This window comes from Scatophagus argus, chromosome 17, assembly GCF_020382885.2.
Source record: "Scatophagus argus isolate fScaArg1 chromosome 17, fScaArg1.pri, whole genome shotgun sequence".
NCBI classification, from domain to species: domain Eukaryota; kingdom Metazoa; phylum Chordata; class Actinopteri; family Scatophagidae; genus Scatophagus; species Scatophagus argus.
In genome coordinates, this window is record NC_058509.1 from 21,600,021 (window position 1) to 21,619,973 (window position 19,953).

The window sequence follows — 19,953 nt, forward strand, 5'->3', positions numbered from 1 at the left end:
AAGTCGTGGTTTTCAAAATAAAATCTCTCTATTTACAAAATGGAACCATTAACTCCAGAACGAAAATACATATTAAACATATCATTACATTTTTTTTTACAAGAAAACCAATTCATTTATACATACAAGGATATCATGCTAAAAAGCATATAAAGCAGATATTTCATTTTCAGGATTAACCTGTCAACAATGCACACGCCATCTGGTGGACAAGAAACAGCAAGTACAAAACAAAAGAAATGGGTTTGCTATACGCAGCCCTAAATACCCTCAAAGTAACAGTGAGGCAGAGCGTGCTGTTCAAAGAGTCTAAAACTTGTTTTAAAAGGCCTAGGACCCCTACTGTGCCTCACCGACCTACAGATCCACACCCCTGAGTAATGGCTACAGTTGGCCTAGTTACAGTTAACTCCTGTGTGGAGTTGTCACCCTGTGTGGATCAAAAAAGCAAAAGCACAGGGCAGAAAGATGGAAAGATGGCTGGGTGCCATTTGTGTTCCCCTTTTCAGCCAGGTGCTCAATAAAATGTTAAAAACAGAAACTTTGTTTAGTCTTTGTTGCCTGAGAAAGTACCCAACACAACACTTACCACATCAGGAAGCAAACCAAAACTTTGCAAACACTTCCATTCAGGGGCCAAGCCCACAGCAGCTGCATTACTAGCAGCAGCCGCCTGGGCAAACATTTTCCAACATGTTTTTTTTACTGAGCCTGTAAAATCTCTTCATTATGCATTTGTTGAGCTCAGTTCAATTTGTCCTCATTCCCACCATCCACATCAATATTTGCATTCTCCAGAAAATACAGAACCAAAACTCCAAAAAGTTTGTTTTTTGCTGTATAACATCTCTTTAAGCAACTTAAAAAGTCATTCCCTTCAACCACTGTGCTATGACAGGAGATGTTTCTGTTCCCCATGAACAGGCTATACATCGTTTAGCTTCTGGAAAGCAAGTAAATATCTTACATTTTTAAGGGTGGCAAAGTCTTCTGGGTAGACACTCAACAAGTACAATTTGGGGTTGACAGGCAACTCCTCACCAGTGATTTGACTGGCCATGTTTAACACTTTTTCCTAAAAAGACTGTGTCAGCGGACATTTCCACATGCAATGAAATAAGGATCCTCTTTCATGTTTATATTAAGGCAAGTGTCAGAGACATTAGGATTAAAGGAATGTAGTTTAGTTGGGGTAGTGCACATTCTCGTTATCCCCCTATTTTGCAATAATTTAATCTTAAAACATACAGTCATGTCCTGGTTAAACCACCGACACATCTTATCAATCTGTCCATAAGAACTTCTAAATTTCCTTTAGACTGGAAAAAAGCTGTTGTTGTTCCAATATTTAAAGCAGGTAGCCAGGATTCAATATGCAATTACCGACCTATATCAATTCTGCCTATACTATCAAAAGTGATTGAGAAAGCTGTAGCTGCACAACTGATGGACCATCTGGAAGCCAACCAGCTCCTCCATCCACAGCAGTTTGGTTTTGGTTTGGATCCGGTTATTCTACCGAAATAGCTAACTGCTGTTTTGTTGAGAATGTGAAAAAGTCCCTGGAAGGGGTCCGGTGGTAGGATCTGTTTTTAGATCTCAAAAAGGCTTTTGAAACAGTCAGTCACAGCCTGCTTTTATCGAAAATGTCATCTTTTAGGATCTCCTCCGAGGCAGTGGACTGGTTTGCATTTTATCTTGGCGATAGACAACAGTGTGTTAAAGTGGGCCAGGATAAATCTTCGTTTCTAAACATCCAAAGAGGCATACCTCAAGGGTCTATACTGGGACCCTTGCTGTTTAGTGTCTTTATACTGTAAATGACTTGCCTGTAGCCTGCAATGGTGTCAGTTGTCAACTTTATGGGGACGATGCAGTTTTTTATGCACCCGCAAAAACACCAGAACAGTCTGCAGAGGTTTTGTCTGCCTGTATGAACGAGGTGAGCCAGTGGCTCAGCAAAAATCATTTGGTGCTAAATTTAACTAAGACAGTCTCAATGTGTTTTTCAATTTAAAAAATTAACGTAACATAATTTCCAAACACATTTACAGAATAACAAAATTCAACTGGTTTCAGAATGTAAATATCTTGGGTTGGTTCTCGACCCCCAATTGAAATTTAATAAGCACATTGAGAAAGTCTCAAAAACAATAAAAAGTAATTTAAATTGTTTCAAATTAATTAGACATTATATCCCAAATCAGGCCGCCCTTTTGTACATGCATGCTATGATATTTTCACATATATCATACTGCATAACCACTTGGGCACAGGCCTCTCCCACAGTCACAAAATGCATCAGTTCACTGTACAATCAAACTATAAAAATTATGGACAAAAAGCTAGTCCGCATCCATCACTGCAGTATTCTGGAGAAGTATAAACTGCTAAGCTTTGAAAGCTTTGGCGATTTGTACTTTCTCAAATTAATGTTCAAGTGTATCAGTAATTTAGCACCCGAGCCCCTCAGCTCGTTTGTTAAGAGACAAAACAGCAACAGAGTCACCAGAGGTTCCATAAATGGTAACTGTGGTATTCCACACTGCAGAACCTCATTTGGTCAGTCTGCCTTCTCTTGCAAAGGAGCAAAGCTGTGGAATTCCTTGCCAGCTGAGCTCAAGACTATGTCTGAGTTTAAAGCATTCACCATTAGGGTCAAGTCTTGGCTTACAAGTAACCAAATGTGTACCCATCTGTGGGGCTTCTGTGGACGGCCGAGAAAGAGCCCTCTCAACCACTGTGAAAGATGTCCCCCCACCACTCCACCCTGGGGGAAAAAAACTTTGGGGGCAGCCGTGGCCTAGAGATTGGAGAAGTGGTTTGTGATTGGAGGGTCACCAGTTCGATTCCCCCACCGGACGGGCAAGACAAATTTGGGTGTGGTGGAGTGATTAATGCGATAAAATGTCCCCCCCCCCCTTCATTAGCCTGCTGATGTGCCCTTGAGCAAGGCACTTAACCCCCCAATATGCTCCCCGGGCGCTTGATGCTGCCCACTGCTCCTGTGTGTGTTTCACTGCATGTAATTTGCTGGGTGTTGCATGTGTATGTTCAACTAAGGATGGGATAAATGCAGTAGTAAAATTCAATATGTGTGTATGTAAAAATATATAACAAACTGAGACGCAGCATCAGCTGTGGCTGGAGGGTGTCTTGGCCTGGGGGCAGGAATCTCGTCAGTCACACTAGCAGCCCTTTGTGCGCTGAGAACATGGTCAGGCTCTGCTCCAGGAGACTCACTTTATCAGCTTCCTCAGATTAATCTGACTACCATCATCACTGTCATCTTCCTGTAGCACTGCAAAGGTGTCTGCTTGCTGCTGATTCCCTGTTGTGGACAGGCAGGGGCATAATGGCTGGGGAGTAAGGGCCAGCTAAGCATGTTCTGGGCAGGGGCATATCGAATATGGAGGTAAAAGTCCCTGATGTAGCCTGTTTGGCAAGAAGGACAAAGATGGACCTTGCCAGCAGAACGGTCAAAAGTAATATCTTCTTATCTTCACTGTTGGGGTGTTCACTGTTGGGGTGCATGGTGGTACAGTGGTTAGCACTGTCGCCTCACAGCAAGAGAGTTCCAGATTCTGGTGAATCCTGGTCTGGGCCCCTGTGTGTGGAGTTTGCATGTTCTCCCTGTGCCTGCATGGGTTTTCTCAGGGCACACCAGCTCCCTCCGACAATCCTAAAAACATGCACATTAGGTTAGCATAGGCTGGCTACTCTACATTGCCCCTAGGTGTGAGTGCGTGCGTGAGTGGTTGTCTTTGTGTCTCAACCCTGCGATTGATTGGCAACCAGTCCAGGGTGTAACCCGCCTCTCACCTGTAGTCAGCTGGGATAGGCTCCAGCCCCCCAACAACCCCGATGGATAAGCAGTATAGAAAATGGATGGATGGATCTTCACTGTAAAGTTAAATGACTGCATATGCGGAAGAAAGAGAAGGAGCAGATCTCAGGTTACACAGGGCCTTATACTACTGAGCAATTGCTCTTAGAGGGCCAGACCTATACGATATAGAACTGACTACTTTAAGTGTATACTTAACATACTGAAGTATTGGGTACATGCATTTGAATATGAAATATATTGCTGACCATTACCTAGACCAGGGGTTGGCAACCCGCAGCTCTTTCATCCCTCGTCACGTGAAGTAGACCAGCTGGTCCTCTGGTGTGGTCGGAACAACCTGGAGCTTAACCCGCTCAAGACTGTGGAGATGACAGTGGACTTTAGGAAGAACCCACCCACCTTACCTCCCCTTACCATTCTCAACAACACAGTGTCTACTGTGGACTCCTCTTAGTTCCTGGGAACTACAATCGCCCGGGATCTCAAGTGGAAGTCCCACGTAGACCTCATCAGGAAAAAGGCCCAGCAGAGGTTGTATTTTCTGCGACAGCTGAAGAAGTTCAACCTGCCTCAGGAGCTGCTGACCATCTTCTACACCTCCATCGTCCAGTCTGTTCTCTGCACTTCCATCACTGTCTGATTTGGATCGGCCACCAAACAGGACAGAAACAGACTGCAACGGACAATCAGGTCTGCAGAAAAAATCATCGGGGCCGACCTGCCCTCCATCCAGGACTTATACCAGTCCAGGGTCAAAAAACGGGCAGGAAGCATCACTGCAGACCCCTCACACCCTGCACACAAACTGTTTGATCTGCTTCCCTCTGGTAGGCGTTACAGAGCTCTGTATGCCGAGACTACCAGACACAAAAACAGTTTTTTCCCCCAGGCTGTCTCCCTGATCTCCCTGTAAACCACCTGCCATTGTGTGAACCATCACACTGTTTGCACTACATCATTCCACTGCTTGCACTACATGAATATATATATATATATATATGTGTGTGTATGTATTTCCTTTCTTGTAAATACTTTATTCTTCTTTTTCTTCATTTTTATTATTATTATTGCTATTTTGTATTTTGTATGGTGCACAGGACAGAGAAAAATCCGGAGTCAAATTCCTTGTATAGTCACACATACTTGATACTGATTCTGATTCTGTGGCTCCCGTGGCTAAGAGAGGGCGAGCATATTTCGGGGAAAAAATGATGTGAATAGATAATGGACACTTGATTTAAATTGATTTCATTCTATTTATTCAGACTTTTTATTCATTGTAATAGTTATTTCTTTGGAGATTGAGGTGCTCTTGTGACATTAACGTAAAACTTGTTTTAATATTTTGTCGATTAAAATATCCACCATGTCCTGCTGCCCTGAAAACGTGACTTATTTTGGCGCCCAGTAAGCTAGCAATGGACAAATCTAAGAAAAGTTTCAAACGAAAATAGATTGTTTAATGCCTCATGGGCAGATTTGTTTGCTTTTACTGCTAACATTTTATTTGAAAATAAATGTGCCAGTGTCTTTTTCCATCAAAGTACAAAAGAAATAGGTGTTTTGCATACATACATATGTTTTGTTACAATGGAAAATAAAAATTTCATTTTCTGCCTAACCCTTGCGTGGTGTTCATATTTTTGTTATTCAGCCAGTGTTCGTGGGTCTGGTGGACTCGCTGCATTTTGGGGTTTTTAATTCAAAACAATCAAACATTTTTACGTTAAAATACACAATAGATATTTACTTCATCTAAATTACAAGTAATATAAACCGAATATATGGTTAATATTTGAACTTTCCTTTTGTTAAATCACATTTATGAATTAAAGTGCTACTCACTATTTTTTTTAAATAAAATGTAATAAAAACCAAAATCAAATATAATCAAGATATGAGTGGAAAAAATTCAACAAATTTACAAATGAAGCAAGGTTTTGATTGATCGATTGATTTTTATTTATTTGAACTTCAAATTTAACCCATTCAGGTCAGTTTACACAGCCCCTGAATGGCATCAGCTGCACACCAATGGTGACATTAGGCCCAGGGTTGTACAACAGGGGGAGGCTGTGCACCCACTTGTCCCACACTCTCCTGATGGCAGCTAGCTTGTCTCTCTGCCGTCTAGCTGGTCTATCGTCACGTTTATTAAAGCAGATAATTCTGGAAATGATGTGGAAGTTTTCCAGAGAAACTCTGCCAGTTTTTGCATCCCACAGGGATTCTGTGGATTCCCCTTTGGACCTGAAAAATCCAGCAAGGATAAAAAAAAAAGCTCAAAAGAAGACTTGATGTCATGCACATGACTAACTGTCATCCATGTTGGCCCTGGTTGCATCCTTATCATACTGGCAGCCATACGGGGTGGCTCATTTTTTGGGCAAGAAGATCATTCAGTTTCACCATTGTGACATCCATATTTCTTCACTTGCTAGCTGCTGATGGTCTTGTTCTGGTCCTGGAGATAGCTACTGACGGGGCTGGTCCAGGGTCTGGCTGCTGACAGGCTGGTCCTGTGACTCGTCTTCATTTTGAAACCAGCTGATGCTCAATCTCATAGGTTTTGTGGCACTGAGTGGGTTTTAATACGGTGGGAAACGGGTCAAATGGCTCTTTTAACGCTAAAGGTTGCTGACCCTTGACCTAAACGAAAGAAATGACCTGACTTGTACATCTCTTGCTCTGAATCAAAGGTGAACCTTAAAACCTGCCTTATTAGTGGTTCTATGGAATGTAAATCTCAGACATCAGACACAGCTTTGGAAAACCTAACTTGTTTTTTATTATTATTTGAGTTCAACAGCCAATTCAGGTCATTGAACACAAAATTACAAAAAACAAAAACATATTGTAAATATAATATGTCTCATCATCCAATCTGAAAATATAAAAGAATGACCAGCAGCTGGTGAAGCTCAGGATGTAGATGAGAGCTTTTTTTGTATATGCTAAGTTTTGATAACCATACTGAAGTTGTTTCGGTGTTCTCTTGAGTTCTCTTAATCATGCCGCTTGTTTGATCAACTTGTAATTACCAATATGGCTGGTAAACCCTTTAACTTCCATCCCTACCCCACCCCACCCCACCCCACTATGACTTTTCAATTCTTCTTGGCCTTTGGTGAGTCATACTTCCTCTTGCTGGAGTACCAGAGGAGCAAAGGGATACCAATGGAGGGCAGGGTCATCACACCAAATGCAGCCCAGTCAAGCTACAAAAGAGAAAGATGGGGAAGTAAGAGCAAGTGAGGTGTCAGGGGACAGTCCAAGAAAGAAAAAGAACAACTTTCTCAGTTTTTTATGTCAGAGTGATTTGATAAGAGAGAAGCTGTTTTTGTAGAAAGGCTCTATTAATACACACTCAATTTTGAGTTTATTAGGTACAAGTAGCTAATACTAATGCAACCAAATACAACAGTCTGGCAAGAAGAAAAGTATTGTTGCAAATGTATGATCCTTTTGGAGGCTGTAGTGAATTTCTAAAATCATTATAGCAAAACAGCCTTTATATCTTCTGTAGTATAGGCAAACTTTCACATGTAGTACAGAGTTGAAAAGGCTGTTTTACTCCACCACTGACTCCAGCTGTGCCTGCAATATTTACATCTGTGTGAGCGCAGGTCGTCACAGACTTCCAATATATTTACTACTGCCTCAGTGTGCCGTCTCACATCTCACATGCACTTCTATGTAACACAGAGTTGGTTTATTGCTGTAAACCTTGCTTTCACTAACCTGTACACACTCATCCAAAAGACAGTGAACAGCTCAACTTTTCTTCTCTCTGCACCAGGCATCCAATATATATAATAAAATAATGGTTCTGTATTTCCTTAGCTAAAGAAAATAGAGTGCATGGATGTTTCTATGGCTGTGTGCTATGATTAAATCTCCTGTCCTGATACATGTAATTTCATATCCAGATAACAATACATACCACAGTATAATACATGCATATATAATGGCTATGAAATGAACACAAGTAAAGGCCTATTTCTTTTTAAATTTTGAATTAAGTACTCAACAAATAAAAATCTACTTACATGATTATTTTATCCTATTTAACCTTTCTGCAAATTTCAATTAAGCATGTAACAAAATACAGAATATTAACATATAACATCTTAAAAGGTTAACAGTAAACCTAAATGATTCTTGCATACGTGGTAAAAGAGGTGATGTTTTTGTCAGTCGAGGACACTCGTGTTTAGTCACAAATTACTTTAATCTAATTAATCACACACACACACACACACCTACACCTCTGCTGTACACAAACGGACTTGCCCTGCCTCCTTCTTTTTCTCTCTGTCTGCTCTGTCATCTTTCTTCATCAAATGTTTTAGAAAATCACTCAAAAAAAAACAAGAAAAAAAAAACCAGCACATTTTTGAAATTTCTTCACATACAATTCCATTTTAATAAAGGCAGGTGTGCCAAGGGTGGAGGCTCCTGTTGTTAATGATGCTGCATATCAAAAAACTCAAAACCAACATGTCCTGAATGACACTGTAGCAACCAGGTGCACTTACAAGTTTTAATAAAACAATAGCCCAAGTAGTCATTCTTGAAATAGGAGATGATTTTTTCTCATTTTGTCTTTAATGTCATTAAAGGTTAAAATCTCTGAGAACTGCTTCCTGGATCTCATTCCACACCACTCACCACAATACTGCTGTATGACTTTTGGTTGCAAAGAAATAAACAACAGGGCATGAAACAACAGATGTTTACCTATCCTCGAATGATAGATTTTATAACACAATCCTAGTGGTTTTGTTTACAAAACTCTGATCATCGGCTACTGAACTGCAGGTCAGTCAAAGCAATTAGAAGCCTGACTGAGCAATTGAAAAGCATATTTTGAATGTAACACTCACATAATGTGGTGAGAAGCGTCGGTCGAACTCCCTCTGAGCCAAGATGCCTCCCTGGCCTGGGGCGCTGGTGTAGCCAGTCTGTGGGAAGGACAGACACTTCAGCTTTTTCACTTCACTTCACTTAAATTAACTGCACGCATCCATCAAGATAATCAGCTGGTTTTACCACAACTTGTCCTCCCTCCTGGGCCAGGTAGCTGACAGAAGCAGAGGTGAAGTTAAAGTAACCAGCCTTCAGGGGGCGCAGCACCACTGTGTGAGAGACATTACTGGCTCTGAAAGTTCTAGGGTTAAGTCTGACAACTTGAAAAGGATGAAGAGTACATCGATATATATCTGAAACAAATTCAAAATGATAACAACCTCCAATAGTCCAATTTTAGTGTTTCAGTGTGTATTTAAGTGTTTTTTTCTTTCTGAGAGACAACTGGAGAGACACCCTCCTAACCTCCTGATGTGTGGTGTTGACCTAAGGGAATCTTCATCAGTGACTGTGACCTTGACCCCCTGAACAATTAAACTTGTCTTCTCAGTGATAGATGATACCAGTTCATACATATTTATTACCTGTCTCCCTATCAGTTTCAGTGTGTTGTAGGTTCAGGTATGTGATATGTGTGTGAAATGTCACAAAACAGAGACAGTCAGAGTGATACAGTGGACCTATCATTATCAGTGGAGCCCTGACTAACCTCTATCATACTACTCTGCCATAGTAATTTTTCTCAGATTACAGATACACAGTACACTAAAATATGTTTCTGAAAACACTTGAGGTGAGAAATGTAGTAATGCGTGTGTCTGTTACTGCAGAAATGCAGTACAATTTCCCTCGGGATCAATAAAGTATCTATCTATCTATCTATCTAGCAGACACGTGTGCAGTTATTTTACTCTGAGATATTGGTGCGCTACTGTGATATCCAGTAGTATGTTGTATATTTCACCTTAGCTACTAGTTACTACAATTACAGACATCCAACAGCACCAAAATCTGCAATGTGAGAGAACCATTAAAAAAAGACTTATAGGTTCAAGGATACGGTGCAATCCTGTCCCATTTGACATTCAACATTCCTGAAACGATTCCAAAGTCTTCAGGAGGAAAAGAATCGTCTGACAGTTCCACCTCAAGAGCAGCACTGTAAAGACACAAAGGAAGAAGACATCATTTGACAAATTATTAATATGCAATGGACAGCTTAACCTGTAAAACAATTGTCTCCAGAAAACAACTTTATGTTCATACACATAAAAAGTGGAAGACCAAAATACTACTTTATTTCATACATGAAATCAAATGACTCTGCACTGACCCTACTAGTCTAGATTTGTTCTGGTGGCAGTGCTGATTCTGGTTTAGGTCAGACGTTTATCCAGTCTCCCAGGAACAACTTGATTAAGACACATAAATGCTGTTTTGTGACGTTTTAATCTAAATTTTAGTCAGGTTGTAGAGATGACTTTTGCAATTTGTAAATGGCAAATGCATGTATCTGTATTTTTAATACCATATTAACTCCATGTCGTCTGTCAAAGTTGTTGGATAATTTTATATACCGCTATTGTCTGTGGTGCCTTGTAATAGCTCTGTGTGTGCCAAAAGTTTAATTTTTGCCTGAACAAGATGGACAAAAACTAATAACTCACATTTCTGATTTTGCAGCATTTTAGCTAAGATGGTGCTGTTCACATTTCAAAAACATATGTTTCAAAGTTTCATTGTTTTGAAAAGATCTGTCAGTATTTTAAGGCCCATTAACAGTGTCTACATATTAGGGCCTTTCACTTCAATTGTCCCCCACTGGTTTTTGCATCATTTTGCAAATAAGGAGAAGGAGCACCGATATACATGCACAATAAATATGTATGTAATTAACAATATTTGTTAATAAATTCTACTAGTTACTAGAAGATTTTTCATTCTGCTCGCATTTTTCCTCCCTCTAGGAGCATTTGTGCTCTTTGGGAAAAATGTTAGCACAGAGTTCTGCCTATAAGTGAGTATTGTGTTACACTCAGTTGTAGTTCTGACCTGGAGCCCACATTGTAGATGTTGTACTGCAGGGTGAGGTCACGGCCTTCCACAGCATAGCGGTTCAGAAGGGATTTAGAGGCCAGTAAGCGAGCCCCTTCTTCTCCCAAGCCCAGACCAAGCAGAGCCAGGAGCAAAAACACATGCAGCATCTCTGTCATCTGGAAAGAAAACAGACAATGATCAAAACAACATCGGACAATCTGTTGGAGAAACAGGAAACAGAGCTACATAGGTATGCAGACACCTCAGTCACTGCAGAATCTTTTCAGAATCTTTTCAGAGAAGTGGAGACTGTCACAGAAGCAAAGTATTGCCCACAGCTTTGGAATGACTGTTACATAATGACTCTATAAACATGTTTAAGTGCACACAAACATTAGGTTATGCAATGAAGGTTTTTTTTTTTTTTTTGCTAAATTAACCAAGTTAACAGTTAAATGATATACATGGATGTTAATCTCACGGACAAATGTAAAGCTTTGTTGACTTTGGAAAAACAAAAAAACAAACTAAACTGGCCTTTAAATGATTTCAATATATTCGTGGATTAAAGTTAGCTATATACTGAGCTAGCTTCATAGCTATTTAATCTAAGCTTTAATTACAAAAACAATAGTTTCTGTTAAAATGTTTGGGAGCATTATTGAACAGATGAAGCAAGATGTGCTAAGCTTTATCTTGCCTTAATGTCAAAATGCTGAACACCATTACAGACGCTTACGTGGACCAAAGGAGGCATATCTAAGTTAGCTTACACTGGCAGATTTGGACTTACGAACAGCGCTCACTGTCTACATTTACACTAGAGAATTTGTGTTAATATACACAATTCTAAAATGTCAAGCTAACAACTCAGCGCAGTCTGTCCAGTTAAATGGAAAAGAAACAGAGAAAGAAATACACAAAGAAATACATACTATTACCGTGCAATGATGCGCTTCGAACCGCTGATATTAAAGGAGCTGGAGAGGCGCATGCTCAGAAGTTTAAAGCTGCTGTTAACGTGACGTGTCATGAGGAAAAACTTAAAGAAGTCTTTGGACAGCGCAGCGCCCCTGTTGGCTTGGAGCTTGTTCATTCCTTGGACCGGGGATTGTTTGGAATAAAGGCCGGACTTGTTATATTTTAAACCTTTTAAATTGTTGTATAGGTCTAGCTATCTTTAGCTAGGCAAAGAACACGAAGAGCTGTTCTACCCCTGCATCGAGTCGTGTTGAGCTGTTGCACATTATGGTGTGGGTAAAGTGTGGCAGGATGAAACTGTAAAGGAAGGAGTTCTATAACTACTACTCTTCTTCTTCTACTTCTTCTCCTTCTTCTTCTTCTCCCTGCTGAATAGGGGTCACCATAGACATAATAATGAGTAGACGGTACTAAAATCGCTCCCCAAATTTAGTATATTTATGAATGAATTTAAAATATATATGAAAGCTCTAAAACTTATAACAACACTAAAGGCACAAAAATTATATGATATCTTAAAGAATTTCCCTACTGAACTAGATAGATGACATATTTTTAAAATTTCCCCTTATGGAAGTTGTTTATTTTTCTTATTGTACTAGTTTATTTACTTATTTGTATATTTTCTTTCTCTTTTCCTTTAATTGTGTTCATTTTATTATTTATTTTACTCAATCTGTTGTTGCCCTTTATATTGAAGAATTATGTGATACGTAGCATTAATGTCATTTTTATGTTCCCTTGTCGTTTTCTCTATGATTGTGTATTGTGAGTGCAATGCCGCTTTTGTTGTTGTTGCACTTGCTCAATAAAGGGAAGGGGAAAAAAGAGTAGACGCCGCATTGGATGCCGGGGCACGAGAAATGCGGCCGCCATCTTGAACCGGTCATTCTACCTAAACCATACACATAATAAAGAGTAGACGCAACACCATGTTCTACGCCGTCCAAACCCCCTGCTTCAAAGAAGTTGAAGACACATCGTGTTTTGAATATGGATGACGGGGACATAGTGAAAAAAATATCCGATATCTTAAACACCAGACTTGACAGCCTAGAAAAAAACATGGAGAAACTGATTTCTGACAATACCCTGAAAATCGAGGGTCTGAAAAAAACAGTTGACTTCGCCTGTGCTGAGATTCAGGAGATAAAAGGAAAGGTGACACAGGTTGACACACGAGCTAGTGAGACGGAGACATAAGTGTCTGTTATGGACCAACGAGTCCCCGATCTGGAGAACTACTCACGGCGCTGGAACCTGCGCCTATATGGAGTGCCTGAAGATAAGGAGCGAGATGTCCGTACCGAGGTGATACATATCTGCCAAGCGATCCTGCCGGAGTACAAAACAAAGCTTCCAAACGCGACTGATACAGTACATCGATTTGGTCAACCAAGGAAAGATGTCGCCAAGCCGCGAGGAGTCATCATGCAGTTTGCCACCCGCTTTTACCGCGACAAAATCTGGAAAGCTGTAAAGAAGTCGACATGTCTGCAGGCCAAGAAACTGCGCTTCGCTGAGGATCTGTCACCGGCCACCAGGGAGAGACGGAGGCAGCTGGGGCCTTTGGTGGCCAAAGCACGTAAACAAGGAAAAACGGCGTACTACATCGGAGGGAGAGCCCCGGTTGATAATCACATAACTGCTAACAAGACTATACTGAGATTATGCAAGTTAACTGTTATAACCCACTTCATGTTACACTGATGATGCCTCAGAGTTAATGAGATGAGGGGAATTCTGAAAACCCAGGTGCCTCTCTGTATTTACATGTTGTATGTTTCACTGCATATAGAACCTGAGATGGACCAGCTCCTGTTAAGAAGGATAATATTATCTGAGTTTATTCTATCCTTAGACATATTTTGTTCTATTCATTGTTATTATTATGTCCTTATCCATTGTTACTTTCAATGCCAGGGGGTTACGAAATAATATTAAACGCAAGGCGTTATTTTTGTTTGCCAAGAAGCACAAAACTGATTTCTGTTTTATCCAAGAGTCACATTCAGTTCCTGATGATGGAAAATTTTGGAGATCCCAATGGGGTAATGAGTTATGGCAGGCTCATGGTTCTGAATATTCTGCTGGTGTTACCACTTTAAACCATAACTTTTCAGGGTCGTTGTTATTAACTATTCGTGATCCATCAGGCCATTTTATCCTTCAAGTGATAGATATTGAAAATATCATAATAGCAATTATTAATATTTACAGCTATAACTCGCACAATGATAATAATATAATGCTGGAAACTTTAGAAAATCATATTGATAACGCTTTTAGTAACTTTCCTATCTCAGATATTGTACTAGGGGGTGATTTTAACATGATACTTAATCACAATCTGGACTGTTGGCCTACACGCAGCTCTGCTGCAGTTAATAAAAATCTGAAAGCTTTTATGCAACAACAACTTAATTGATGTATGGAGACACCAAAAGTATAACACTAATGCCTTTACATGGAGTAACAGAAATGCCACCAGGAAATTGCGGCTTGATTTTTGGTTAGTTTCTAACAATCTGAACATTGATAAAATATTAGCTAATATTATTACAACTCCACTAACTGATCATAATGCAGTCTCCATATTTATCCCCTTACACTCTGCTTTCACAAAGAACTATAGATCTGCTTACTGGAAGCTAAACAGCTCGCTTTTAAATCACGAGGCAGTGAAATTAGGCATAAAGAGGATAATAGCAGAATTTTGGAATAAAGCAAATGCTGAAGATGCTTATGGTAGCAACTGGGAACTTCTGAAATTTAAAACTGCCCAGTATTTAAGAAACTATGGAAGTACCTTCTCCAAAAACCAAAGACTAGAAGAAGAGAAAGTAGTCTCTAAAATAATTTCGTTATCTCAGAAAAACTCTGCTGATACTTTGCAATTGTAATGGATGCCACTCCTTCTCGTATCCTAACTCTTTTAAGAGGTGCTGGAAAACCAATTTGTCCTCCTTTAGACCCCACGTTAACATCAGTGGGGCATATGTGTTTCTCTATCAAAACTAAGAACAAAAATTGTCTTATCAGATCATTGCTTCAATCTGATATTACCACTATCCCATATGCTGTCCAGTACTGGTCTAATATTGTTAACGGGTTGAACTGGGTTCATATATGGAATCTTCCTTACAAATACTTGATTACAAACAAAGTTAGAGAAGTGTCTTATAAATGAATCCATAAATACTATCCTACCAAACACTACCTGCTGAGATTTGGGAGGGATGTGTGTGTGAACTGTTCTTTCTGTGGATTTGAGCCTGAAACTATGATGCACCTGTTCTGGAACTGTCACTATACTGCCATCTTCTGGAAAGAGGTACTGCATTACGTCAAACTGAAGATTGACTCAGACTTCCTTTTACAATGGAACAATATACTTTTTGGTGTTCATGATGTTAAAAGTAAAAAACAAAAAGAACTTATAACTCATAAACTTAATAATTATATTAGGTTAATATCACATACACAAAGCCAAATTTAGTCACTCAAACCCCTATTTTATTGCATTTCTAAAGGAAACAGAACAGTATATGGAAAGTATCTGTGAATCTAGCAATAAGAAAGCTATGAAAACATATCACTTGTGCTCTACATTTTCTGCATTTGTCTAAGTAGCCTACCCCCTGGCTGATGTTCTGTTGTTTGTATGAATGTACATTATAATAACTGCTTTGTATTGAATATTTAAATAAAAAAAAACAAACAAAAACAAACGCCGCATTGGCTGCCGGGGCACGAGAAATGCGGCCGCCATCTTGAGCCGGTCATTCTACCATAAACTACCACAGCAGCTGTATGCCTGAGCGCTGTGCAGCCTATTGCTGTCCAACTTGGCGGACTGTTTAAAACAGGGCTCGGGGGATTACTTTCACAAGTAAGATTGAACATTATTATTGGTTGTACTTTGTGAATAGAATATTACTGTACTGTATTTATGTCCACCAGCAAAATCAGACAACAGAACAACTGACTGTAGAATAGTTTGCAAACTAGCTTACTCACAATTTCAGCAACTTTGGTTCATTATCAACATCAAAATAGGAGTTTTGTTGAAGAAAGTTTCTAAGACATTTGAAGGAAGAAAATAATAATAAGAAGTAAATAGGAATTATAGGATATGGAAAAATAGGAAGAAGAAGGCAGAAAATAAGCTTGACTTCCTTTGAAAAAATTTTTATCCCAAATTTCCTGTTTTAATTTTGAAGGTTTCCCAAAGACAAAGACATTAGGAACAAGTGGGAAGTGGCTTTGAGGAGGGAAAGATTCAGTGCAAGTGATTCATCCGTGCTTTGCAGTGAACATTTTAAGCAGGGAGATTTTGATAGGACAGGTCAGATTGTCCGACTCAGAGATGGTTTTATTCCATCCATCTTCAGCTTCTCGATTCATCTCCAAAGAGTAGGTGTATCATCATAAGGCTATTAGCATTCATAAATGTAAATATTCTATTATCAGTCATATTACTTTTAAATTACTATGCTGCTTCATTTTAGTGGGAAAAGGGCAGGACTACCTCCAGAAGAGCCTCTCAGGAGGCCCCAATAACTGCAACCTCACACCCACAACCTCAGTCTAATGATGTATTTCTATTTAAACATCATAATGGTCCTGGACATATTAAAATCTCACTTATTTGCTGCCACTCATATTAAACACACTCACAAATAAACCTATACACTCAATTGTTTAACATGCATTCCTGGCACATACACACACACACACACACAGTGCTGGCAGTGGCTTTGACAGGTGATGACTATAAGAAAGAATGTGGGTCATACTCTAGTGGTGTCAAATTGATGTGTGTGAAGTGAGACGATCAAACCATGTCCACCCCTCTTTCTACTAGGATCATGGCTATGCCTCGCCTGCCTCTCCTACCTCTCTTAAGGCCAGACTCAATGAAGCCTTAGCAAAACTGGAAAGTCGGGAATGAGAGAAGAAGAATGCCATGGCAAGAGAAAAGAGGGCAAAGACCACAGCAAAGAGTCTTTTAGGGGATTTGACGGAAAATTTTAAAAAAATGTAAAAACTTTCATGATTAAAAAAATTAAAACTTTCATTAGCAACTTTGTGCAGGTGTAAATATGGTTTGGTGCGAGGGGGAATCAATTTCTTGTGTTTAATGTAGAATCTACATTTTTATTCTCTCTCCATGTGTCCTGTATCATAGCTACATGTATGACGTTTGCAGCAAAAAAACACCTCTCGTGAAGTATTCAGCAAGTTATAATTGATTAAATGCGCTGACACTTCACTGCGCCTGCCATACAGATTACACTTAGTGGAGCGGGTGACAGGTCCAAGATGGCGGCCCCACAGCTCGTCAGCCCCAATAGGCAGTAGCGGTCGATGCGGCTTCTACTCTTTATTATGTCTATGGGGGTCACCACAGCGGGCTATTTATTTGCATTTTGCTGGTGACTGGGGAACAACCCTGGGTTTAATGTCTTGTGCCAGGACATTTAGATGTGGATGTAGGTGGTGATGATCAGTAAATAACCTGCTACCTCCTTCTGTACATATCCTGACAATTTTCCATTACCAGTAAATGCAGCGTATACAGCGGATTTATTTGCCCATACACCCAGACACCAACCAGTAGATTGTTCTTATGAAGAACGACTATGGGAGTGACCGTTGTCCAATAATAATTTAAGTGGGTATAAATTTAGATGAACAAGGTCTAAGAGGAATACAGAGATTGTATTTCAATACTGCTGAGTGAGATAAATTTAGGTATTTGAGTGATCAAGAGATGGTAGAGTACATAAATAGTTATAAGAAATGTAATTTGGTCCACACTAATGTAGCTGACCCCTATCAAGCACTTGGTTTTAAGTTTCTATGAGTGTAGTTGAAGTCTTCCAATGTAGGCCTCCGTGGTTTTGAAATAAGCAGAGTCAGCAGATCTGGTGCAGAAAATTAATTGTGATCACAGCAAGTGAAACACAACAAATGAGCCTTGGTACCGATGCTCAAGACTGGCATTACAGCACTTGTGCTCATTCTTTTAAACTTTTTTGAAATACCACCATTCTTTTAAAAAATATATACTATATCTCTCCACTGTATTGTTAGGTAATGTACTGCCATTATTTATACCATCAGGCTAAACTCTAATTACACCATTATTTTTGAAGTTGTGTTCTAATACATTTTTAAAAAACAATTATGCGTAGTATAGAGATGGTACATAGAGTTGCATAGTGCTGGGTACAAATACAGAAAATCAAGTATTGATTATAATATTAGGCATATGGTTAAACTTTCAACAGGACACATGTTACCTTAATAATGCAAGCCAACATGTTATATAAATGTGACGAACTTCATGAGCTCCAAACCTGACAGCTAGATACCACATCATATGAACATACCATAGATTGTCTGGGCTTTGGGTTGCAACAAGATGAGTAGGTGCATTTAAGATTTCTTAACACTTGGGTTACAAATACAAGTGGATTGTATGAAAGGTACAAGAAGGCTAAATATACTCCATCATTCAGGCTAATGTACTCGAATTCATCCAGCCTTCTACGGTCTAATCACACTAGAAATTTCTCTATCATTTTCTATAATGATAAATGATGTTTTTATGCAACTCAAGAATGGGATGGGGTTTTTACTTTTTGCAGATGTTAGGGCGATATGGAGGGGGAGGCGAAACGTGGAATTTATAGGAAAGTGCGAGAGGCTATTGTAAAGGTGGAAGAATTGTCATGTAAGTGGGTATTTCAGTTTTCAGTTGAAAAGACAAAGTTGATGTTTTTTTACAAGGAAAAGAACTGGGAATGAGGTAAAGTGAAAATTATGTAATCAAAATGAATCAAAATGAATTGGAATGAATCAGGCAGTTTAAGTTTTGGGGGGTATGGTTTGATGAGAAAATCAAATCTGTTACACATATTTAGAAAGTGGTGGATAAATCTAAAAAAGTTGTTAATGTAATGAGATGTAGAAGTTGGAAATAGTAGGGAGCAGACAGAGCTGCCCTGATAGCAATATACACTGGATTAATCAGAACAGCAGTAGATTATGGGAGTATTGTATATGGGTCAGCACAAGCACATCTCTTAAGAAACTGGACTATATCCAGTGCCACACCATGAGATTGTACACAGGGGTTGTTAAAACAACAGCAACAGTGGCATTACAGGTAGAAATCGACAAATGCCATTTGAACTGAACAGAATTCAGCTTGAACTGAATTTCTGGAGTAGTATGAGGTCATAGTTCAGATAATCCAACACAGGAAACATTAAAACCATATCCTGAATATCAGTTCAGTTCAATTCAATTTATTTATATAGCATCAAATCACAGCAAAAGTTGTCTCACAACACTTTCCAATTAGAAGATCTCTAGACCAAATTAACCAAATTAATTAAATCTTTTGAACAGAGAGACCCAACATGGGGGCGGGGGTGGGGGTTGGGGGGGCATCAGCAATAATAACAGAGTATTGGTATGATTAAACAATGTTAACAATAATAATGAGGAAGCACAAAGACTCCGGGGAGGAAGTCAAGTTAGTGACATGAATTAATGAGACATTAATGTGTACCGAAGAAAAGTTGGAGGAGGAGAGAGATGTTCAGTGCATCATGGGAAATCTCTCTTCTGTCTAAGCTTATAGCAGCATAACTAGAGGCTAACCTAAGCCAGAACTAACTATAAGCTTTCTCAAAAAGGAAAGCTTTAAGTCTACTCTTGAACACAGAGAGGGTGTCTGCCTCCTGAACCAAATCCAGAAGATGATTCCATAGGAAAGGTAACTGATAACTAAAGGCTGTAGTTTCTAATTTTGGTGACTCTAGGAACCACAAGTAACCCTGTATCCTGGGAACATAGAGTTCTAGTTTGATAATAAGGTACTATGAGCTTTTTGAGATAAGATGGGGCCAGGCCATTTAGGACTTTGTATGTGAGGAGGAGAATTTTAAACTCTGAATTTTACAGGCAGCCAGTGTTGAAAAACCAATACAGGAGAAATATGATCTCTAATATGAGTTTTTGTCAGTACATGTGCAGCAGTATTCTGGATTAGCTGGAGTCTTTAGAGACTTATTGGAGCAGCCAGATAAAAGTAATGATGGTAGATACTGAAATATCGATACCTCCGATATCAGATCTTTATGCTCTAAAATCGATTATCAAATCAAAATACTTTTGATACTTCAGTCATTTGAGATAAT

General features: G+C 39.3%; 1 protein-coding gene across 2 annotated transcripts; it reads right to left on the minus strand.

The window, feature by feature from the left end:
* Positions 1–6,618: 6,618 nt before the first annotated feature.
* Positions 6,619–11,851, minus strand: ssr2 (signal sequence receptor, beta). Of its 2 annotated transcripts, none has more exons than XM_046418081.1 (6): positions 11,698–11,851; positions 10,772–10,932; positions 9,780–9,878; positions 8,903–9,011; positions 8,737–8,814; positions 6,619–7,068 (listed from the first exon to the last, which is right to left on the minus strand). In XM_046418081.1, the coding sequence occupies exons 2-6, from the start codon at positions 10,930–10,932 to the stop codon at positions 6,958–6,960; spliced, it is 558 nt and encodes a 185-aa protein (XP_046274037.1). In that variant the 5' UTR covers positions 11,698–11,851; the 3' UTR covers positions 6,619–6,957. The 2 variants fall into 2 exon arrangements, with proteins under 2 accessions (XP_046274037.1, XP_046274039.1); XM_046418083.1 differs by having other exon boundaries at positions 11,692–11,818.
* Positions 11,852–19,953: the final 8,102 nt, after the last annotated feature.

Coding starts and splice junctions, on each gene's coding strand:
- ssr2 (XM_046418081.1), bottom strand. CDS start 10,932: ATGACAGAGATGCTGCATGTGTTTTTGCTCCTGGCTCTGCTTGGTCTG. Junction 9,012..9,779: donor AAATGGGACAGGATTGCACC/GTATCCTTGAAC, acceptor TAGAACTTTCAG/AGCCAGTAATGTCTCTCACA. Junction 7,069..8,736: donor GACGCTTCTCACCACATTAT/GTGAGTGTTACA, acceptor TCTCTTTTGTAG/CTTGACTGGGCTGCATTTGG.